This window comes from Ptychodera flava, chromosome 19, assembly GCF_041260155.1.
Source record: "Ptychodera flava strain L36383 chromosome 19, AS_Pfla_20210202, whole genome shotgun sequence".
NCBI classification, from domain to species: Eukaryota; Metazoa; Hemichordata; class Enteropneusta; family Ptychoderidae; genus Ptychodera; species Ptychodera flava.
Genome location: NC_091946.1, coordinates 35,813,611 through 35,826,426, shown reverse-complemented (window position 1 = coordinate 35,826,426; position 12,816 = coordinate 35,813,611). Strand labels below are relative to the sequence as shown.

At 44.0% G+C, this 12,816-nt stretch overlaps 1 protein-coding gene and 1 long non-coding RNA gene across 2 annotated transcripts in view; both read left to right on the top strand.

The window, feature by feature from the left end:
* The window catches only part of LOC139119400 (uncharacterized), an 89,234-nt gene that overhangs the window by 39,423 nt on the left and 36,995 nt on the right, over positions 1-12,816 (top strand). The window lies entirely within an intron of this gene.
* Positions 5,049-11,055, top strand: LOC139119399 (zinc finger protein ZIC 4-like). The gene is made up of 2 exons (XM_070683195.1): positions 5,049-6,322; positions 7,490-11,055. The coding sequence occupies exons 1-2, from the start codon at positions 5,182-5,184 to the stop codon at positions 7,948-7,950; spliced, it is 1,602 nt and encodes a 533-aa protein (XP_070539296.1). The 5' UTR covers positions 5,049-5,181; the 3' UTR covers positions 7,951-11,055.

Below are 12,816 nucleotides of genomic sequence, written 5' to 3'. Positions count from 1 at the left end.
AATTATTCGGTTTTGTTGGAGTTTTTTTCCTCGTCCTTTTCCCCATGGCTTCAACGGAGCAAAAAACACTGCTCATAACACAAAGGCGATGCAACCCCGATATGCATTAAGCTTTCTCAGTTCTGGATAGTATGAGATGTCCGTTTCCCCCGGCAACCGTGTTCATTTCCTTCTCACAGCGGTCCACCACTTTCAACTGCTGAATGAGACCAAGAACAAATTGCGCGCGCAGGTCTCGGGAAATCCACTTTTTGTGATTTTTGATTAAAAACTACGCGTCTGTGAAATTTAGCTTTTGGCCGAGAGAGTTCCCTACTGTGTGTGCATTTCTACGGAGATGATATTATTCCAAGGTTTGTAAGCGCAGCCATTACCGTCAGCTTTTCAAAAATATAGCCACTGCATTAGTCCTAAGCTTTCAACAGGTGAGACGTTAAATGGAGTTCCCCTTTTGGCAAAAAGATGTTTGGAAGTTGATATTATCCTCACGCGTTTAGACTCTTGGAATAACAGCCTGTTAATGTTTTGAGAATTGTTTCAACTTCCTCCGAGGGGCTTAGAAGCCGACTCTCGTCTCGGTTTTGTGCACTTGCGTGACCGTAAACTAGACTATCAGGAAACCATACGATGGCGGCATTCGGCGCTGCTAAAGGGCTCCCCATCGCAACGCACACCATAGTACGCGCCGATTACGTCGGAAATTGGCCCTGCAGCTCCGCTCCGTGCCTGAGTGCATACGCGCGGGGTCGGAAAGACAGCCGCCATAAGTTAAGAGTAAAGGGCACTGGCAAACGAGTGTTTAGCAGAAAAATTGGCATGAAAATTGGCCTAATTGTTGGCTAGTAGCTGCAATACAAAATTGGTTCCTCTGTTGAACCACGTATAGTTTTGTGCGCAGTGCACGTGTTCTTCGAAAACAGTAACACGATATTGGCCACTTTGCATCGCTTTGCTAACCGTTATAGATCGTCAATTATTAAAAAAAAAGATGAAAGGAAAAAAAAACACTACTTTAGAATTCCTGGTAAGAAAACAAAACCTGCTGAGTTTCCTACTACAAAATTTGGAGTTAGTGACATTGATTTTATTTAATTACTTTGCTTTAATACGTGGAGAATGTTTCTTACTGTTACTTTTGTGTGCCTATAATTCCATTGTATCGATCATGGCCGAAGACGTTAGACCTCCCAGGTCATGTCGTTCGTTGGAGGGCCTTTATTTGGACAGAGCTTACAGCATCACCAATCGATCCAAATTACTAACGATTAGCCTAATTGGTGCAAATACTGGCCTGAGCGAAGGAAGCCAACTCACGGCAGCGCGGGGGGAGGGTGTTGCAAGTGGCGCGCGTCCTGAAGTTTTTGAACAAATATAGCGATGTGAATGAAATGAACGACCGATGATTGAGTGTTGCCAGCATGTATTTATCACATCTGAAAGGATGAATTTTCTCGGGGGCAAAAGGGAACGAGTCTTACTATATAGTGGCAAAAATCTAGCGAACGGAATATTGACACTTGTAAACGGACAATAGGAAATGTACACAACTCGACATCGTTAAACAAATAGTAGTGGGTTCTAATGATATCCTATTGAGATTTCAAACAAAAAAGCAATTGAAGAGCCCCAGGTTGGTGGTGACAATCAGTTTCGTCAATGCTCTTCAAGTCTTTGTGGTGGCAGGGCTCGTCTGTGTGCGTCTTGCCTCGCTGGTGTCAAGTAGATATATCTGAATCTAATGTTTGTTGACGGGGAGGGAGCAAGGGCGGGCAGTTTACATTTGTTTTTACACCACTTCACTCAAGGGGCCTGGCCCGGTACGAATTTTTGCGGCAGTACTTCTGCCAAATCGGCGCTGCAGCGAGAGCAGCTGGCTAGGACAGGGGCCTTTTCTTTGGCGATTGTCCGGAGAATTAAACGTCATTCGCTGCTGATTAGATGGGTGGTTGCATTTTCCACTTTGACAAATACCAACAAAAGGCGCTCAAACGGACATGTGAAAGGCGTAAAACGGTAGCTTGTTTTGTCAAATTTTGCAAGGATTGACAACAAGCAAGGGGATGGTAACACCTTGGTACTGTTTTTATCAACTGCTTGCATTGTCCCAGGCAAGTCGCGCTGAAACCTCCCGTCAAAAACAAGCAAGATGAAATTCCACGAATTCCTATGCTGGAAGCAAAACTCGGAGTTGCGATCGAGTGGTCTCCACTGCCTCTGGTGGATGAGTGGACAGTGACTTGGAGAGGCGGAACGAGATTGGGAAATAACAACAAGCGAATGACACTGGAAGTTGTCTATGTTGTAATTAATTTCTGGTCTTAATAAAGTGTGTCAATAATCCCACCAGATGGTCTTGACCAACGCTGCCACTAAAGCCTAACACTGATTAGACGGTAATATTGCCATATCATATGTACAATTACACCTAGTTTATTTGGAGTAAATCACATAGGGCACTTTTCAACAAAGTCCTACCAAGCTGACTGCTAAAGAAAGTTGATAGCAGCACGCAGCTGGACGCAAAGCACACGGCTTCCAAGCGGGGCGTTTTCCCCTCTTTGGCGTCCTAGACTGTAGCGCCATTGCAACCTGCTTTGACCCAAACCTCCAGTTTTCGAAATTTAAAGGTTTATATATCTGCAGAAGAAACAGGAAAAGGGTCAGCTAAAAGGCAGGGTAACTCTTGAAGTCCTCAATGAGGCATTTCTCGCAGAGGGCGATCGGTGAAGTGGGTGTCTTAAGCCGTCTTTGTTAGGTTGTGAGTTGCTCTCCCGTCTTCACCACGCTAGGATGCGCTTGATCACACCCTGATAAGTTAATAGCCAGTTGCCGCGATGAAAACATTGAGGGCCATAAACTCCACTGACCATCCAACAAGCGCAACGTGCGAACGCCTAATAGCCTAAATTATGCATATTGTTGTCAATTCTATAGACAGTGAACGGGGGACATTCATATAGTCCTTAGTAGGAAATACCAAACCTTTGTCAGCGTGGTGAAAAACTTTTTTGTCCGTCAACAGAGGCGCTGGTTAAGATGAGTGGAGGGTGGATCGGGCTTTGTAACCCCTAGCTGTCAATCATTAGTTGACGTTGTACAAGTAGTCACCTCGGCCTGTTAATTAATTTTTATTGTTGAAGAAGGTAAACATGTCACGCTGGGTGGAGGTTGGGCTAAGTGACACGCATTTTGCCCTCTCTTGTTCCGACTTCTTTTACAGTAACTTTCCACGGAAGAGAGCAAATATTTCTCTTTGGGTGAAATACCCCGTATTGCCCGGGAGATGAATATCCCCGAGTCGGAAGTCATTCCCCCTCGAGATGTTGGTTATTTTTTTTGCTACGGCAAACGCAACTCCAGGTACCTGGTGTGGTCCCTGAAGTACAATGATGTAATCTATACGCCGTTCCCGAATTCAACAATTAAAAAATGTTGGAACTCCCAGCTGGTCTTATCTCACATTCTTGTATATCAGACACCCAGGGGGAGAAAGAGATGGAATCCTTGTCATATACCCAGAATTTATTAGAATCCCTAACCCTACCGCCATCAGCTAAAAATTGATCTTTCATTTGCTACATTTCAATGAGCCGTCACATTTTGCCTGTCGAAATTTGCCGCAGACACAATCATTGCTATTGACAACCGAAACCATGAGTGAACCGGCAGGGAGCGAAGTGCGAATGAGTCGTTCCGGCGTACGTTGAAACTGACCTCCCTCTAGAAACAACTTTTAAAAATCAATTTGTCACGGTCTCGCCTAATTTTACGATATACTCTAAACATCAGACAGATTCCATGGTTGTTGTCGCAGACCAGCGGCGTTGCGTTGGTTTTCCCTCCGCGTCGAACGGGGGCATTATTATCGCTCAAGTTATCACTAAGGCGATTTGAAGTTGTTTATTTTTTTAAAGTAAAAGTTTCCGAAGCTTAAAACCGCGCAAATCCCAGCAGATAGTGATGATTTGTTTATTCGTTGCGTCACAGGAAGTCGCTCATCTATAGTGGCATTCAACCACGTTGCCTGGAAATCAGCTCACAGCAAGAGTAGGGCACTTCCCAGCGCACACCAACTCCGCGCCAACCGGCATCAAGTGTTTATAGACGATAAAATACAAATAGGCAAGTTGTCGCTTTCTTTTGTTACGCGTGGTCCTGTCGATTTCTTCCCCACCCCTCTACTCTAGCGCGTTGAAAGAGACAAAAAGATCGGTTTGTTTTTGGGTTGCACCGTTGCGTTGCGTACAGCGCACACATGTCAAACGAATAAATCTAAAACTGCGTCCGCTCATTCTATGGACTGTCTCAAGGCCTCTATGATTAAATGTCAGGTTTCCCCCACATTTTCAGGTGACGTAACGTAATATCTTGCCCATGCCAGGAACCTGAAACTGAAACAGACATCTGTTTGTTTCATACATGGTGTTTTCTTACTCGCCGGGCCCGCAGAACCGGAAAAGTTTCTCCGCCGATGGCTTTATTAGTATGTTTAATGCCTCTTTTAATGATTTTTATAGCTCTCAGAAGTCTACACCGCTCAACTCAAATTGCAACCGCTGTTCTATCAACTAGTAGCCGATAGCTTAAATTGATGTTTTGCCCGGGTACCCGGTCGGTGTCTGACACTCGCACCGCGGATAACCCAAAACAACTCAGAAGTTCGAAGCCTGCAAATTGTCATGGGGCAAACTCCGCTCCGTTAGACATGTCAAATTGTCGCCAGCGACATAGCGGATCACATGTTGATCAAGAGTAATTTCAGAGAGAGAGAGAGAGAGAGAGAGAGAGAGAGAGAGAGAGAGAGGTGGGCGGAGGGGAGTGCGAAGTCTCCCATCTACACACGTATCCAATCATGATGAAACAAGGCAGCCACAGCGGGAGGCCCACGAAATGACATCTCGAAATCCTCGTGAAATGCTATGAAATCAGACAACACCACACTGCGCAGGCGCGACACCGCTATCAAAGCATCTATTGGTTCATCAACTGTCAAGTTGTCACTCAACACAAAGCAACCAATCGTGTGGCACTATAATTACCCGTAATACGCTCACGCTGGGCGTCTAACAAGCAGTGTATGCATGCGAACGAGGGGACACTTTTAGTGCTTCTTTCCAAAAGTGAGCGTTCATTTGCAGGGGTAGCATTTCTTTTTGGTACAGCGCGGTTTAAAAATCACAGATGACTGCCGAGACGCTGCAGTCGACATACATGGATCACGGACTTGGCAAACGCAACCCGGCGCTGCGACTGGTCGATGTTACCTCGCATCAAAATATTAATGGGATGTCGACGTTTGGATTAGCTCCACATGCACACCATTCAAGCGATACTACTACGGAGTCGTCGGGCATGGGGCTGAACCCGTACGGCATGGAGGCGGCTCACATGGGAGCACTGAAACTAAGTCCGCCGCACCACATGGAAAGCAGTAGCGCGACCACCAATTTTAGTCCGCAAACTAACGGTTATGTGCCTCATTCACACAGCCACCATGCACACGGTCATGTCACCAGCTACACGGCCCAGGCACTGTCGGCCAGCCGTGATTTCCTCCTCCGAAGAGAGCATCTTGCCGGATCAGCCGTCCCGCTTGGAACGAGTCTGGCCTCCCACGAAACTCTGGCAGCGAACACGGCGCCGCACCACAGTATGTTCGTCCCGACCACCAACTACGGACCCCACGGTCATACCGATGTCGGAAGTTCGTCGCATGTACTTTTTCCCGGACTCCACGATCAATCGGGCCCACACCACACGGCTCCACATCATGTAAACACACAGATGCGCCTAACCATTCCTAGCGACATGTACAGCAGAGCGGACCAGTTCAACCAAGTGACGAGCCCCAGGAACGACCACCTGACGTCGCCACAGCTCCACCATAACCCTCACATGAATCCCATGAACATGAACCACATGAACATGAACATGAACCATATGAACATGAACATGAACCCCCCTCACGGACCGGGCGCTTTTTTCCGTTACATGCGACAACCGATAAAACAGGAGTTGACGTGTATGTGGGTCGACCAGGAACAGCCGAACCCGAAGAAAGCCTGCAACAAGACTTTCACCTCAATGCATGAAATAGTGACTCACATAACGGTTGAACATATAGGGGGTCCAGAACAGTCCAACCACACGTGTTATTGGCAAAACTGTCCGAGGAATTTAAAACCGTTCAAGGCAAAATACAAACTTGTGAATCATGTCCGAGTACACACGGGCGAGAAGCCATTCCCATGTCCATTTCCGGGCTGCGGAAAAGTCTTCGCCAGATCGGAAAACTTAAAGATTCATAAAAGAACCCATACAGGTGAGATCTCAGACGGTTTCTGTGCTTCCCCATGTTTTTCCTTCATCGAAATCCACGTAACATTGAAACACCTATGTAAATATTATGAAACATTCTTGTTGTTGCTTTTAGAGATTGATTTCCCTGTAATTACCGTAATTTTCCCCTTTAATCAGAAGCGCCACGCGCGTCCTGCTTATTGTTGTAGCTTAACGAAGACTCTTTTTTCTAGTAACGAAATTTCGATAAAACTTTCCACATCCCTTCTTTTAATATCAGCCATTTTCTTGAGGTAATCGCTGTTTTTTTTTAACTCGAGAAGAGACGGCCTGTCCTAGCTCTTGCCGGCTCTATGGTGTCTTTGTGCATTGTTGTCAAATTGTTGTGAACGGTAAACCGGCAGTGTTACGCTTCCGGCATTTGGATAGTTCAGTGTCTGGTTATACTGTCTGTTGTGAGCATATTTCGTCAATCTTGTCCTTTTCTTCAGAGTAAATGGGTATTTGCGGCAGAAAAGAAGAGTCTTTTCCTCGGAATTGACGAACAACTGCGCGCGTTCTCTGGGTTGGGCTGTTTATTGCAAAGTCAATGACATTATGCCGGGGTGTAATCGAAACAGCTGCTATCGCAAGGTTTAACTGGGATCAACCCCCTTGCTCCGCGTTGCAGTTGTTAAAACACACAAACACAGCTCATGCCGAATATCTGGGCCCTACCAATTTTCACTGAAATTTGTGGAATGTCCCGAGGAAACCTCGCAGCCTGCTTGGACTTATGCGCGTCAGATGTGCTCCGCGGTGCGGCTCCCTTGTATGTTATTGGCCCTGAAAAAGTGAAGTATGCACGTCCAGAAGTTTGTGAAACGTCGTCGAAGTTTGACTCCAGGCTACACGATTGGATATAATTCCCACGCAAATCCGCAACTAAATCCGATTTTAACAATCGAGTTGTCCATGTTCGCCGGAAATTTGTGCAATCTGAGTCGATTTCTCGAGTCCCTGCGCCACTATGGCCTACACTAATTTTTTAGGGTCGTTTTTGTTGGTCAAGTTGACAAACGGTATTGTTGGCCCTAGCTCGCAACAAAGCTATCCTTATGACGCTCCTGGTTGTTTATCACACATCTGGTTGTGTAGGGCAGCAAAATTATAATAATTACCACATCTATTTTGTTTCGTTCCCTTTTAGGTGAGAAGCCCTTCAAATGCGAGTTCGATGGTTGTGATCGCCGATTTGCCAACTCCAGCGACAGGAAGAAACATTCACACGTCCACACCTCGGATAAACCATACAACTGCAAGGTACGTGGTTGTGACAAGAGCTATACACACCCAAGCTCGCTTCGCAAACACATGAAAGTCCACGGCAAGTCGCCGCCGCCGACCAACGTATACGATGCATCGACGCCGTCACTGATCTCGCCACAGAACTCGGAGAGTGGCCACAGCGTCACCTCTCTACCGCTCGCCCCCAATCCGCCGAGCTTGGCGCCTACCCACACCAACCTGAGCGAATGGTACGTGTGTCAGAGCGCGGCAGGTATGCCGACGCCTCCTAGCAACGAGCACTCTCCCGTTAGCAGTCACCCTATCAGTCTAAGCAGTACGACAACAACGAGTATAGCATCGACCGCTGTGTCGCATTATTGAAAACCCTTGCAGCCCTTCCCAGGGACTCGAGCAGATACCCTTAAAAACATTTCATAACCTGCAATAAAACAAAATAATCTCGACGAAGGAATCCCCATTTTGTAGGCTCGTTTTGACTTGCATGATTTTTAAACGAGCAAATTTTGTAATGACGAGAGATTCCTACAGATACCGTTTGGGCAACATATCTTGACATTATACTTAACAGAAATGTTTTAATATAAAAAATACTATTTTTGTATAGTTTAAAGTGTTTTCAAAGATGAACAGTCACTGATATTTGAGAAAAAAATCCACGCTATTTATTAGATTTTCTCATAGTGTCTATAGCTTAAGAGTACTGATTGATTTCGTTATATTTTATGTCTAAAATTTTCACAAACAGGTTGTATTTAGGAGAAAGAAGCGATGACTTGGGTTTTATTGATCGTTTAGATAATTGTTTTTGTAACTCCAATTGTCAAAGGCCTTGAAAAGGCAAAATATCTCCCATTTTCGTAACAAGCGTTGATCACAGCGTTCGTGTGTAGGGAAGGCATATTTGAACTCGTCGTCTCCACACGCCCAACTGTGAACGCACCTTGAACGGGGTTTTGTGGGGCTTACCTTCTCAGTTCTAGTATGACAATCAAGTTTAAACCAAAATCTATGACCAGGACGTGTTATTTGACCCGTTTTTGACAAACAATTGAGCAAAACTTCCGTACATATCTACAAACAAACCTCTGTACTTCAACCGATCCGGTACAGACTCCGTGTGATTGCTTATAGTGGCTTTCCTCAAACCATGTCCAATTTTCCTCCAAATTTCATTAATATGTACATTCATATTAATATGAAAAATTATCTGAGATTTGTGCCTTTACAAACAACTCATTCGCGTTCTACAAAAACGACAAATTTTAAAACGTGGTTGGGAGTGTTGTGATCACAGGCAACCGTCGCCATGTAAAGTGCGCCGTCACAAGCCCGCGTGACTGCTGTAACATTTCTCGATCGCTGCCTCTGATACCGGTCCACCGTATCGTACTAATTAGAAGGCAAACGTCAAATTTTGTCAGGAAATAACCGAAATATCAATTTATCCGACATAAGAGGAAATTAAAAAGGCAGAAGTCAGACTGTGTGTTGCGAAAGCCGCGGTTAAGGACGGAGATATTGATGTGAATAATATATTTCAGTTCAGCGGGATTCGTCAATTAGCTGGTTATTGAAGTGTGTTGTTTATGAATTGCCGCCATGTCATTTTTCCCGCGTGGCTCTATCATCAAAATCGCCCGAATTCAGAATTACAGGAAGTGTTCGTTGAATACTGAAATTTTTGCCCCGATTAGTGGTCGCAAAAGAATATAAGCTTTTCATTTCGTGTGATTGCGTTAAGGCAAAGTCAGTTCTGAAAACATATCATCCCATCCGCTGTGCATTTCCGTGTTAACACTCTTACGCCACTGTCAGTTTCACACTTGTAATTAAACGCAACGTAATTATTTCCACGGTAATTATTATCGTATTTCCATTCCAGTTAACGTCGCAGACATTAAAACTGTCTGCAGCTTTAGGAGAGATGCTAATTATGGTTAAAAAAACATTTGCCCAATATCATTCTAGTATTGTCTTTTTCCTTGTTTTTTTGGAAGTCCATCGCCCGGAGATGTTGTTTTAAGAATGACAATATTATATCATCGTACCAATCTAACACTTTAATGAGATCCTCTTCCCAGTATTTTAAAATTTCTATTGGCTCCAAAATGCCGCGCACAATTTACGTCTGATATTTGTTAAGTTTACTTCAGCATCGCACTATGTAAAGCGAGTAGGATGTAAACATTGAGTTGTGATTTTTAAGGAAAATATTTCACAGGCCGAAGCACGGCGCCATCGATATTTTATGGTTTTTCCCAGTGTCATCGTTACAAAAACGTTGATAATTTTTCGGTGGAAACGTCCTTCGATGCGTGGCTCGTAAAATTACAGGTTAAGAGACACTAGATAATTACGATGGAAAGATACAGGGTCAATAATTAATATTGCTCCCGCGAGTGTGAATGGAAAACAATATCCAACATAATCGGCCAGTTTTTTCGCTTTTCTGTCTAATCGAGCGTACTTTTCATACACTGCATGTCGGTTTGAAATGTTCAACTGTCGTAATTAAGTCACCGTTCCGTGCGATTGTTAGACTCCATGCTATAGACTACAATCGGTAACACCTGCATGTCCACGGACAAGTGATGTTACGCACAGATAACCCATGACTATCAGATCTCGCCATCTCAATACAAGGCGCATTTCAATTAAAGTTTGGCGTTTGCCTTCTTAATTGCGTTCGATTTTGGATCACTGACATTTCAGCGACGTACGTGGCAGCGAAATGACAACAGAGTGATTTGACTTATAATTATCACGAAATACACAGAATATCCAAGACTAATATGAAACCAAGCACGGTATGAAGATGGGAGACCCCTGAAATATGTCCCACATAATTATACTCCAATGAAACGTTACAAAAAGGTAATCTTGACACACAATATTTTTTATTTTCGATCTTTTTCATGTCACAACGCGAAACAAACAGCATCATTTATTTTATTTTCGATACAGAAGCACGCACCACTGCCCCACTTTGTACTATCGGGTAATATTCCTAGAGATACACTGTGCAACAAATTTTGAATTATGGAAAGGGTCACGCGGCAAACGTAGTTGGGCCGTCAGAGCCAGGATATTTCCCCGTCATCGTAGTTAGTTTTTAATCATGTTCCATTTTATGTAAATATTTCCCATCGTCTCTGTATTACACTCATTTTCGCTTTTTATTTGTTGCATGTTTTACTTCTTTCAATACGTGATCTCTTCGTAGTTTGACTCTTTGCCTGTATTTCAAATAATTTCTTTTTCTGTTTGTTTGAGGAGAGTGTATGAGAGGGAAAAATACAACGCTGTTTTGTTTCTAGTTTACGATATTTGAAAAAAATGGCAAACAAAAATATTTAAAGAGAAAAATCATTTAATAATTTTATTATGACATGCCTTTTGTCTTTTCGTCATTTTTCTTGTGTAATTTAACGTTTATTCAGTAAAGAAAATATTACACGACTATAACTTCGATCGTGATTGTGTTGAGTTATGAATAACGCTATACTCGGAGTGTGTGAGACAGGATTGTCCCCAGGGGAGATGAAGTAATCTTGTGCCAATATCAAACAGTTACGTTTATTTTCAAATCTGAACATGGCTTAGAAAGGTGTCTTGATCAAATAGATAGTAGTTAAAACTATGATTGTATCTAGCTTGGTCGTGCAAGACATCGCTTGGGTCATCGAATAGACTGCCAAGAACTGAAATAGGAATGTCACAGCAACACATTAGCTGCTTCAGTGTATTGGGCGGGTAGTTAGGAAATGTTGGGTTGATTTATAGGACACGGGCTCAGGTAAACGGCTACTGTTCGCCAAGTTGTTTTTGACCCGCTCAATAATTCTAAAAACTTCACCGAAGGGTGTAAAAATGTCTGTGCGGTCATAAGGAGGCAGGTAATCCATTGATTGTTCGATAAGCCTCGGTCGCTAGCCCAGGGCATTTGGATGTCTTAACCATTTTTGTCTAGAATGCGACGAGTGATGAGCAAAGACCGTGAAAACCCTGACGATTCAAAAAAAGGTCGTATACCACTTCAAATAACGACGCACGTGTGCCAAACAATATTTTCGGGGAGACGTTTCAAATTTGCAAAGCACAGTCATTATGATTCCCTAATAATATAGTAATATTTTTTACAAAACGTAATCCCTACCAAACAAGTCGGGTTAATTAGATGGCTTTTTGTTGGACTATACGCGTTTTGCTCTGTGTGCCTGCTCTGCCTCGGCTTGGCTCAAACCTGGAATTCGGCTTACATTTGTATAAAACTGGTTTTTGTATTTCTACATGAATTGGCAGTATGATCGGCTCGGTTTCATTTGAAAACAGCCACTTGATGAACAGACGGGTCAGTGGTTCTTTTCCAATCGAGGTCTTGCTGAAGACCACTTCACTACTCTTGGTTTGACTTGTACAAAGCACCAGTTAACAGCCTACCATATTTGCCTGTAAAACTAGGCGAACAAAAGGACGCAGTCCTGAGTTTGCTACCGGCCCTCGGTTTGTCAATATCGAGTGCTAATTCGCCCCGGAGCTAATCGATCTCCAGCCGGGAAGACTTCATCGTCTGAACGCCCATTTCTCACAACTTCACCGAGTTTTCTGATCTCAACTTAGCCATCCAACGCTTTCGCCCAGCGTGAAACGGCAATGTACCACCGATTATTTTCCGTTGCTTTGCCATATCGCACCGTAGTGGTCAGCCTACTGGGGTTGGTTTACTACATCGTACCTGGCATTGCCATTCGTCCGTATAATATCGGTCATGCTATTAAACTCATAGGATATAGTTTCCATAGGTGAATAATATTTTTAGGTTATGTTGCTTTTCTCCCTTGTATTTCTACTCGTCTACAGTTCATATGCGTCTAGTGTTGTGATTTCCCCACAGTTCCTATACCTTACCCGCTGAGATTAATGGTACTAAACCAAGGAGACCTCAAGTGTGTCCGATTTCTCATGGTGATGCTCGCGAACAATTCGCCCAGCACTTCATTTTCTGTCGTCCTATTCTTTTCTGCATGCTAGGGTTACTCGTAAGTGGTGGGCAGGCCCGAGCTGGTCTTTTTACAGGGGCCGCGCAATCTGAACCCAAACACGGTTCCTTTACTTGTGTGCCCTGTAGCGTGTTGATCTGCCTGATACCCACTCGTTTTCTCCCCAACACATTCTTTTATTTTCCGACACTTAATTGAATTCCCACTATCACATCCCCGCTTGCAG

Bases quoted from the DNA above. Each gene is read 5' to 3' on its own strand.
- LOC139119399 (XM_070683195.1), top strand. From the start codon at position 5,182: ATGACTGCCGAGACGCTGCAGTCGACATACATGGATCACGGACTTGGC. The intron at 6,323-7,489 runs GTGAGATCTCAG...GTTCCCTTTTAG, and splicing joins TCATAAAAGAACCCATACAG to GTGAGAAGCCCTTCAAATGC.